The 11,716-nt window shown below is 35.8% G+C and overlaps 2 protein-coding genes across 7 annotated transcripts in view; both read left to right on the top strand.

The window, feature by feature from the left end:
- VEZT (vezatin, adherens junctions transmembrane protein) overlaps window positions 1-4,222 on the top strand; it is a 31,808-nt gene extending 27,586 nt beyond the window's left edge. For all 6 annotated transcript variants that reach the window (XM_026698470.2, XM_026698478.2, XM_026698488.2 and 3 more), the window contains exons 11-12: window positions 2,495-2,699; window positions 3,055-4,222. In XM_026698470.2, the coding sequence (XP_026554255.2) occupies window positions 2,495-2,699; window positions 3,055-3,572 (723 nt within the window). In that variant the 3' untranslated portion in view covers window positions 3,573-4,222. The remainder of the gene's footprint in view (window positions 1-2,494; window positions 2,700-3,054) is intronic.
- Window positions 4,223-6,526: 2,304 nt separating this feature from the next.
- Window positions 6,527-9,467, top strand: LOC148125611 (uncharacterized). Its single transcript, XM_087935519.1, has 3 exons — window positions 6,527-6,644; window positions 7,309-8,085; window positions 9,331-9,467. Exons 1-3 carry the CDS (start codon window positions 6,527-6,529, stop codon window positions 9,465-9,467), a joined length of 1,032 nt encoding a protein of 343 aa, XP_087791645.1.
- The last annotated feature ends 2,249 nt before the right edge of the window (window positions 9,468-11,716 follow it).

Raw genomic sequence — 11,716 nt, forward strand, 5'->3', positions numbered from 1 at the left:
CAGAAACAGTATTGTGTAACCTATCAACCCCCAGAATTTTCCATCTTTTGTGAGAAATAACTTCAAATTTGGAGGCTAGAGCAGAGAAAATATCATATTTTGTGTGGAAGAGACAAATCTTAATATTTTATTTTGCACTATTTACAAATATTGGTAGTTTTCTGCTATGGTATTTAAAAATATATGTTGCACTTCAAATATGCAAAATTGCACTCCTTAAAAATGTGTTTCAGTGGTGCCACTTCATGCAACACTCTACTTCACATGTTCACGCAATAAAGAAAAGCTGAAGTAAGATCGTAAGCATAGTTGCAGTTTCACTTAGTGACTGCTTCATTTAGCAACAAAGTTGCCGGTTACATTTGTGACTGTAATTAAGGACTACCTGTATCTATTAACAGGACAGAAATAGTTACCAAATCCATTTTATATCCTCCTGTTTGCTATATATTAGCAAAAGAAATAACTGTTCCTGCTTACTATCACTAAATTGTGTTTTAAAGAATTATATTATAGTTTAAATTATACTATTAATGCCAGTTAAACTTATTACTTGGCTGAAAAGAGTTTATTCCCAGGGTTAAAGGTAAAAATCAAGATTGGGCATTAAAAATAGAATTATTTTATTATTTCAGTCATTAGAAATTCTGTAGTCTGCATCTGTGTATCCACATTATAGAAATGTAATCACAGATAACTGAACTGAATTTAGTGTGCCTTGACTATCATCTTGCTTGGGTTGAGTAATGTGCCAGTTTGGGATAAGGTATTATTAGTATACAGATGATTTTCAGGTATATATTTCACCCTGGGCTAAATAGGGTTCATGGCAGAAGTCTTTATCCAGTCCTTGGTGGCTTGAATGAATGAAGAGAATCCAGTTCAGAACTGGACTCAACCCAAACCAGACAGAGTGACACTTAATTCAGAAGCCTACTAATTTCCTACTAAGTCCCCTGGAGCAGGGGTAGCCAAGCTTTTGGACTTCAGGGACCACCAAACTCATAATTTTAGATCCCAGGGACTACTAACTGGTTCTGTGGGTGTGGCCTAATTTGTGGGTGTGGCTTGGTCATGTGACTGGCTGGGCATGGCTTGTATGTAAATATTATAAATATTTGTATAAATATTGATTTTTTTATTAAAAAAGAGCAACTTTTACCCAAAATCAGGCAAAGCAAGCAGGCAGATTGAGTTGCTCACAGAATCACAGATTCATTCATAAATCAATCTATCTGCCATTGGCTAGCTCAGTCTGTCACATAAAATTTGCTTGCAAGCAAACTCACAAAATTAACTCACAACATACCATGCATGTAAATATTGAATTTTTTATTTTAAAAAAGAGCAACTTTTACCCAAAATCAGGCAAAGCAGGCAGATTGAGTTGCTTACAGAATCATTCAGTGATCTATCTATCTGCCATCGGCTAGCTCAGTCTCTCAAATTTGCTTGCAGTGAGTCTGCACTGAATTTGTTTGCAAGCAAACCTTCAGTCCTAAGGAAGGTTTGGCCATACTTAAAAGTAGAGCCGAAGATCTAAAGACTAGCTAGAAAGCAAGAAATCCAACCATTTCCTGCTTCCTAGCTAATATAAATCTCCTGGCACAGCAGAATAGATGATGGTTGGAAAAAGGAAAAATAGCAATTTAGCAGGCAAGTTACTGGGTAAGAATGAGTGGGTGGGGAGGGTTCCCGTGGGCCATGTGGGCGGCGCAGCCTTGTGTTTCTGCACAGCCTGGATTAATTGCTTTGGGGGAGTGCTCTGGGGGTGAGATTTCTCTGCGGCCCACCAAAATTTTCTCACGTGGGCCGTGGACCACTGGTTGGCAACCTCTGCCCTGGAGAGATAGGCCAATCACTTGGAGATTCTTCTAGACTCAGATCCTGCTGGAGGAGCTATGGCAATAAGGGGCCTTGCCCAACTTCATTTGGTACACTAATTGCAGCCTTACAGGGAACAGGTTGCACTGAGGATAGACTTTCATGCCCTTGTCATCTTACAACTGGATGGCTGTAACTTGCTCTACATGAGATGTTCTTAAAGATTATCTGAAAACTGCAGCTGGTTCAAAAATACAACATGGGGCATTCTTAGAACTTCCATTGATTACTGATGTGTTTCTGAGTAGAATTTAAAGTGCTGATTATTTTCTATAAAACCTTGTATGGTTATCTAAATCCGTTGGCTTTTCTAGAAGATCACTGAAAATTGATCACTGTGGAGCCATTAATGCCAGGATAATATATATTATATTAGACATTTGCTGGTATTTCTTTCCTCACCTAAATGGTGTACATTGCCTGCACTCCTTGTAGAATAAGTGAGAAATAAATTCTAGAAGTAAGTATTTCAGAAAATTCCTTTGGAATTTTAACTCCATTTGAAATCTGCTTCTTTAAAATATAAATTAATAGATGATCAAAAGTGCTAAAAATTTACAGGATATGGTAATATATAACTGAAACCAAGTATTTGTTGACTTTTCTTCAGGAACTTGAAGCATATGTTGATGATATAGATATGGACGAGTGTAAGAAAGATGATTTTTATTACTTTTCTCTGGAAGACAGACAAAGACAAAAACGTGAAAGAGAAGAATCTAAGAGAGTGCTGCAGGAACTGAAATCTGTGTTGGGATTTAAAGCTTCAGAGGCAGAAAGACAAAAGTGGAAACAACTGCTATTTAGTGATCAAGGTAGAGATAACAATGTAACTATTTTTTAATATAGAACATGATAAATCATGATGTATTTGCAATCTTCATTTATATAGCAAATTATTCCAATTGTTCCAACTTATCTGAATTTGTATTTTGTAAATTAATTTCTGCTCATCAGAAGATTTCTGAATGATGTGATCTGAGTATATACAAAAAATTATATACAATTTATTATGTTGTGTTCTATTATTTCTTGAGAGGAAATATGATTTACAGCATTTACAGTCTAACATCTGTATAAAATAGAAATTTTATTCTTTTTAAAAAATTAAAGCAAAAACTTTGTGTATTGGTTACTTAGAGTATTCATTTTATTTTTCTCTTTACCAAGCTGCAATGAACACTTCTACTTCAGAGAACTGTGTACCAAATTCGGAATTACTTAAAAATTCAGACAGAGACATGCAGGATTGTAGCAAAAGTGAAAATCTAGAAGAAACCATTTCTGACCATAAAATGAAAGTTCCCAAAAATGAAAAAGAAACGATTGAATATTTATTTGATGGCCTTGGAATGAATGAACATGATGATGTTGCTATTGCTGCCTCACCAGAAGTTGAAAAAAGAACATGTTTCCAGTGCAACGGAGAAGATGAGGAATCTAAACAAAGTGCTGTAGATAGAGTAAATATGACAGAGTCATCTGAAAATAAACAGTCTTCTGTCAAACAAAGGTTGGCTGAACTCCATATATCCACAGATTTTAATTTTACATCAGGTCTAGCAGCACAGGTTGCTGCCAAATCCCTCACATTTAGAACCATGAAAGAACAGATGTTTGGAGAAGATGAGGAAGCGATGGAGATTCAGGAGAATGAGGACATTTTTGAAAAAACAGAAACTACATGACTGAAAATGACATTTTAAAGCTCACTTTAAATTTGCTTTGCTGACTTGAAAGCAAGGGGCACAAGAAAATCAGAATTTAGCAATGGATGACAAGGGATATGTATATCTATTGTTATTAAACTCATATTATTTACTAGTCTTTTGAAATGTATACAAGTGCAAATACAAGCCAGGCTCAAGATGTACAGTACAATTCTTATTGCTGCCAGAGGTGACAGAGTGTTTTTATTAATATTTTATTTATTTATATTATGAGGGTTTTTTCCTAATAGAAAATTATTTGTTGTTTCCTTAATAGCAACACTAATTTAAATAAAAATACTTGAAATTATTAACAGTTTCTTGTGGTTCTCATACCAGCTTTATTTCTTCTATTGATTCTGCTTTATATCACTAGGTTTTGTTGATCCGTTACTTCATCGTGGTTCTATGCTAAGAAGTATCCTATTGAAATAAAAAAATCACATCCATTATTGATGTATGATAGCAAAGAATTAAATCATTTGCCTATGTTCACTTCTGACTGGAAAAAATAATTTGAATTTATCATGTATTTGCAACATTTCTTTGTACTAAATTTCTAGCCTATTCATTATAACTATTCAGTACCCTATTTGTACATGAGAAAAATTAAACAAATTTTGAACCAATCTTCCTCTTTGCTCCTTCTGTTAATTTCTTTGATGAATAAAAGCAATTTTGTTTCTTCTATAAACATTCTGATACTTGATTGTAATAGTGTACATATCTGATTTATATCAGTTACTCTCTATTCAGGTAACTCAATTTATTTTATTTTTAGTCTGAATATTTCAGATTAGTAATTATTTAACACTATTGATTGTCATTAAACAACATTAGACTATTTTGCCAAACATAAGGTTAGGGCCTAAGACTACATGCTTTTATGAATTAGATTGCATATCTTAAAAAGCAAGAAAGGGTGGATTAGGCTTGTAGCAATATTCACTTTTATTAAAATAATAAATGGGTTTATGATAAACGTGCTAGTTCTCCAGATGAGCTGTTCAGAGCATCCATTGTTTGGGATGATGCTTCTGTCACTCATTTGATAGGCTGGGCTTTGTTGCTAAGTAACATATATCTTTAAAACTAACAACTGCTAGGGCATTTTTGTTTTAGATAGGAGTTCATATGGGCAACTTGGCCTTGTGGTCTCAAGAGATAGTGGTTGAATACAAGTCAAAGTGTTAAATTGTCCAAAATAAGAGGAATAAAGCTGCATACATGTAGACATAATACCTGTAACAATCCTGTACTCTCTGAGCCAAAGATGATTGGATATCCATGAATAAAATTTGTTTTACTGATAATCTCTTAATGCTACTGCACTGCAGTCTCTTATGAGATAAAAATTGTACTGTGGGGGGGACGACGACTCAAAATCATGAATGATTGTTATTAATTTTGCAGATTAGAAAGGAAATATAATTAAATACCAGTTTCCATTCTTCACTCCTTTGGAATATTACAGAGTATCTAAATGAATATTCTAAAACATCTGAGGATATACAAAATTCCATGTCATATTTATGAATTAATAGTATACTATACTATATATACTATATATAAAGTAATTATTGTAAAATGGATGTATAGGTTGAATTAAAAAATACCTATCTCTAAAAATATGAATATTTGGGAATGCAATGAGAAGATGTACACACATAAACACACAATTTAACCAGTTTTTGAATGGGGGGAATCTTAATATATAATTTATACAGTGTATTCTAGAAGCTAATGGAAACAAATATACTTGTTAGTAAAAGGTTCATTGTTTAATGTATCAGATTTGCTTTAATCTGAAGACAACTAAAATTACAGTATTTACACTCCTCTAAGAATCCATTTACAAAGGTAGCAGATAGATTTGAATCTGGGCTTCCCCAGTGTCAATCCAACATTTAACTTCTATATCTCACTGACTGTTACTAAATTCATCCAACTTTCTGGATTTGAACAGCAAACGTAATTTATTGTTGACTAGTAATTCAGGGGTCAAGCAAACATTGTAGTAAAAACACAGGAGCTGTTCTTCCTGAGACCATTGTCTATGAACTGTCCCTAAATACCACAGTTTGTTTCCTGCTATGTTATAGAGCCCCTGATTACGACCTTAGTTATATGAACAAGCTAAGTGCACTACTAATGTGGGCAGCTTCCTCCCGTCACCCCCTTATCTTTCTTGGTGACCTCAATTTGCCTATTATTAACTGGACCCTAAACGAATGTACAACTGAACCTATACATGCAACCCTGTACAGCGCTGTTATGCTTTGGGGTTGGAGCAGTTGGTAAAGAACAACACTTGGCTCAACAATTACTTAGATTACTTGGCTCAACAATTACTCATCTTCTGCAATAGCTTAAACTCAATTTATGGCCTACAGGTTAATGAACCTTTTTCCAACAGTGATCACAGCATGATTGATTTTGATCTCAATTTGTGTCCTTGCAAAGAGGATCATAATGAAAGAACCCCAAATTATAACTTTAAAAGCCAACTATGATATCATAGCTGCTGACCTTGTCTCTCTTGATTGGCACCTTCTGTTCACAGTTGTATAACTGCAGAAGACCATTATAACACTTTTTTGCTCAAATTCAATAGAGTCATTAATCTATACATATCTAAAATAACCCCTAAAGCAAAAGAAAAAAGCATTACCCATAACAATAAGAAAGTTACAATCCAAAAAAAAAAAAATCTCTTTGGCGAGAAAACAAAACTGTCAGTTTGTATCCTAACCCTAACCCTAACTTTAAAAACCGCTACAAAACTTTAAGCTTCCAGATAAAGGCCAAATGTACCAATCATCATTGCAAACACGAAGAAGAGCTGTTAAACTCGAACCCCACCCAAGCCTTCTATAATTTCGTAAATGCCAAACTTAAAGACTCAAAAACTATCCCACCCCCGAAAGGGCCTAATGGGGAAAACTAACAATGAAGCTGTTAAGGCCAACCTCTTTAATATGTTCTTCACTTCAGTCTTGGTTGACAGCAAAGGCTGCTGTCCCCCATTTCCTAGTCGTACCACAACAAATTGTAACTATTTACTACATACTGATTTTACAGTAGATAACATTGAAACTGCACTACATAACCTGAAGCCATCTCTATCCATTGGCCCTGATGGATTATATGCCTACTTCTTGAAAAAGCCCTAGCTGAACCTCTATGCACAATCTATGAGGTATCTTTCAGAATCAGCTCCTTGCCAGACTTGTGGTCATTAGCCACGGTCATACCTATTTTTAAAAGAGAGACCTAGTCTAGTAGAAAATTACAGACCAATCTTACCGTGTTGTGTCACCTTTAAAGTCATGGAATCAATTATAAACCAATCCATCATCCTCCACTTAGAAACAAACAACCTGCTTTCTAACAAGCATTTTGGTTTCAGGAAAAATTTGTCCTGTAATCTGCAACTCCTACACTGCAGAAACATTTGGACCACACATCTTGACCAGGATAAAGCAATAGACGCAATTTACATGGACTTCTGCAAAGCCTTTGATTCAGTGGTGCCCGACAAACTACTGTTGAAATTAAGCTCTTACAGATCCCTGCACAAGTGGGTAGCTGTGTTCCTGTCAATCAGGCAACAAATAGTCAAAATAGGGAGGGCCCTATCAAATCTGGCACCAGTTAACAGCAGTGTCCCCCAAGGCAGTGTTTTAAGACCCACACTGTTTCTGCTTTACATCAGTGAGCTATGATGTAAAATTATTTAACACCACTGACAACGCTGTTGCCCTACAAAGCAACTTTGACTACGTGTCAGAATGGTCGTGTAATTGGCAACTTCAACTTTCAACTAATAAAAGCTCTGTCCTACACATTGGCAATAAAAATCAGAATACCAAATACAAGTTGGGCAGAAACGATCTCATAGACAACCCTCACTCTGTCAGGGACCTAGGAGTACTCATCTCAAATGATCTAAGCCCCAGAGCCAAAAAGGCATTAACAGTTGTTAACCTTATTTTGCGAAGCTTCATTGAATTGATAACTAGGGCATACAAATCCTTTGCCAGACCAATTCTTAAATACAGCTCATCAGCCTGGAACCCACATGGTATATCGGACATTAACATGATTGAGCAGGTTCAGAAATATTTCTCAAGAGTACTCCACTCCTTTACTCACAATAAAATTCCCTATGGCTCCAGGGTTGTAATTATGGGCTTGGACAATCTAGAACTGCGCCGCCTGCGGTTCGATCTAAGCATAGTATGCAAAATTGTCTGCTACAATGTCTTGCCTGTCAACGATTTCTTCAGCTTCAACCACGATAATACACAGGCAAACAATCGATACAAATTCAAGGTAAACCGCTTCAAACTGGATTGCAGAAAATATGACTTCAGCAACAGAGTGGTCAATGCCTGGAACGCTCTACCCTACTCCGTTATTACAGCCTCAAACCTTCACAGCTTCAACCTCAAACTGTCTACCATGGACCTCATCCCATTCTTAAGAGGGGGTGTGCATAAGTGCACAATCATGCCTACCGTCCCTGTCTTACTGTCCCCATTTATCTGTATTTACTTCCTTTGTTCATGTTTATATTCATATTTATACTTGTTATTTTGTACATGTTTGACAAACCAATAAAATAAAAATAAATAGGTGGACAAATATTAAACCCATAATTTCAATTTTGTATTCCCTTAAATAGCCTGCCATTTTCTTTTTCTTTTCTAATTTGCTTTATTCAATGTCCTGCTTTAGTCTTTCTTCCTGGCATCATCCTCTCTTCTTTCAGTGATTACTTTAATCTGTACTTTAGTCTATATAGCCTTTTCTTTCCCCATTTTTCTTCTTAAATGGATGGTATGAAATTCAAAATTCCCAGACGATAACATGAACAACTATAAACCTTATATACTTACTCTATTTTTCTGCCAAAACAAGTTCTTCCATTACTTGATAAGAAATCAATGTTGCATTAAATTATGAAGTATTTTGCTTATAATTTATTCTGATGCTTAAGATCAGTATATTTAGTACAAATTATAGGAAACTATGTTCATTCAGTCATAACGGATAGTCAGGAAAAATGTGGAAAAGATAAGTTAGCCCTACTTTGTGGAAATATAATTTCATTTACTTATTTTAATATTGAATTTCTTAATTACTGCTTTAAAAAATAACCTTAGTTGCCTCCTGTAAGGTTCTGCTGTGTATTTCAGAAAAGCTTGGGACAATTTAGATGACAAATTCTTTGCCTGGCTCTTTGGAGAAGAATAAACAGATGCAGGGACTCAATGCAAAGAATTTCTAACGTTTTATTGTACCAGTGTGGTTTCCATAATTACATGATAAGCAGCAGGAAGCTTGGAAGATTTTTCTCTTGGCATAGAGATGTGGCAATTAAGGGAGCATCTTCTCCTGAACTATTGCCTATTATAACATTGATGAAAACACGTGTAATTTGTATAACAAAATAATACTACTCTAATGATTGACTGTAAAAATATAGGTCTAAATTGCTATTTATCTGGCTTCTAACAGCAATATGTCAACTGCTAAAATCTTAGCTGTGTGGCAGCTGATCCAGAGAACAAACTGTACTTCTACTTTCCAGTGTGGAGATAGAACAGTTCACATCAGTCTCCAATTCTTTCTTTCTTTCTTTCTTTCTTTCTTTCTTTCTTTCTTTCTTTCTTTCTTTCTTTCTTTCTTTCTTTCTTTCTTTCTTTCTTTCTTTCTTTCTTACCATGACCAGTTGTAAAGCTAACACTGAGAGAACATTATACAGTGAACCTCATGCTGGATATCGGGGATTTGCAAAATGAGGTTAAAAACCTAGATGGCAGCCACAAACTTCATGATCAAAGTCCTGTCTATTTTATACAAGCATGAGACAGTGGAAAGGAATTGTGGAAACAAAACTTTAGTTTTGTGTGTGTGTGTGTAAAACTTTTATTTAGGAAATAATGTAGGGATCATTTTGGAGAGAAAATAAGTCAGGTAAAATATCTGAAGTATAGAGATATATACTATAAAGTATATAGAGTCAGAAGAAAACTGAAATGAGAATGGAAGGAAGTGATGAAAACCCTGAGAATAGCTGTCCAATCAATAGGATACAGTTTACGTACAAATATGCAAAGACTTGTAGACAAGCACAGGATCTTATCGCTAATGTTTACAAGTATTCCTTGAGATATGATGACTTATTTAGCAACTGTTGAAAGTTACAACAGTGCTGAATGAGAGAGACTTGCAAGTGGTACTTGAAGTTCCTGCTATTTCACTATCCCCATGGTCATGTAGTAATTCAAGTGGTGGAAAATTTGTTGGACTTTAAATGGTTATAGAGCCCCATGTCACATGACTTCCATTTGTGAGCTTGCCTGCTAGCTTGCCACAAGCAAAGTCAGTGGAGAAGCCAGCAGGAGGTTGCAAGTTACTTTGGTAAGTTGTTCTTGCTCTTGCTGTTTTATCTTCCACAAAATGCCTGGGGGGCTAGGGGAATGTGGGCTGTGGGTGGCTGGGCCAGCTACCCACTCAGCCGCATTCACACCATGTTGCAGCATTCACCCATGTATCCAGGAGCACTCATGTCATGCTATAGCACCCACCTGTACACTCTGCCATACTTGCACACTAGCACCATCCACATTACTGGATGCAGCACCTTCCCTCCACCCACTTGCACTTCCACATGGCTGGCCTGCTTGGAAGTTGCCTAAGGAAAGCCTTGTAACTACGGTTTCCAATTTCCTGGTGGTTTCCCCATTGACTTTGTTTATAAGAAGCTGGCAAGAAGTTGAAAATGATAGTAACATGAGCTCCACACTTAACAATTCTCATTTAAAGATGGCAATGGAAGCTGCTACAATTGCTATCACTAGGTGATGCAGTCATCAACATCATGCTTTACAACTGGATTAGTTAGCAGTGCAAATTCTGTTGTAACTCAAGGACAAGTACATGTATTTCTCCAGCAATCAATAGGTTTAAAATAAATAGGCTCAACTTTGCCTTATATTGAATGGGCCAACATGCCACGTCAATGAAAATTAACTATATGTGCCTCTGCCAAATGAATCAGAAGTTACTGGCTGCCCAACTCCAGTATTATTATAAAACAGATACAGTAATGCCAGATACTGATCCCAAAGGAATAAGTTATTCTGGAAATTGTTTGAAAAATTACAATATCTTTTCTTTTGAAATTTACACATTTTTTTATTTCTCAATCTCATGTTGAAGGTTACCACTAGGTAGGAACAAACAAGCAACTCAATCTCCAACAAATACTTGGACAACATCATGGAAGGTCCTTGGCTGGGATTGTTTTTTAATGCAGAAGTACAGCCCCACTGCAATAGCCCTTTCACAACTATATACTAGCATGAAGAACTTCTTACTTTCTTCTATGTGGATCAGGTAGCACAATGTTCTGCCACTTCCTTCAATATTTTCTATCTGCAAATAATATTTGACTATACAACAAAATCGTGCCTCAGTAATTCTGTGCCATGTATCAGATATTGTAGTAATTGTACGCTACTAGTTTTACCTGACATGTCTGAATGGGTGTGGCTGCCATTTCATGTGGTAAAAATTATCTTCAATGTTTCATGATAGGAAGGGACTTTTCACCATAAAGTCAAGTAGGTATCAAACTGTTAGCCTCTGACTCCAGGACTCAATCATTGGAGGCCGTACTTCTTTCATGACAAGAAGAAGAAAACAAAATCCAGTCTGTCCTTCAAATCATAAAACTGTTACTTCAAAAGCAAGCTTTGCAATCATAACTTTGCAATTATTTTTCCCCAGGAAAAAAACAAAAAAAACTAATGTGACCTACGTATTAACTGAGTCATCAAGATTTCCTACTCCCTACCATTTACACTGGTGAAGAAGGATGGCTCCACTTTCATTAGTCACCATGCCTCCTTCTTGATTAAATAGCAATGCTGTGGTTGCAGGAATCCAAAACCAGTTTTTCTTGGTACAATTCAGAAAAGCACAGTAATTCAGGACTCAGTTTTAATCTTTTAATTAACATACCTATATTTTAATAATTTCATCATATTTTTTCACATAGTATTCAAGACACAGTATTCAAGACTGGTGTGCATGACAAATATGACTGCACA

Source organism: Pseudonaja textilis, chromosome 5 (assembly GCF_049901715.1).
Source record: "Pseudonaja textilis isolate UNSWEBS1 chromosome 5, rPseTex1.2, whole genome shotgun sequence".
Taxonomy (NCBI): domain Eukaryota; kingdom Metazoa; phylum Chordata; class Lepidosauria; order Squamata; family Elapidae; genus Pseudonaja; species Pseudonaja textilis.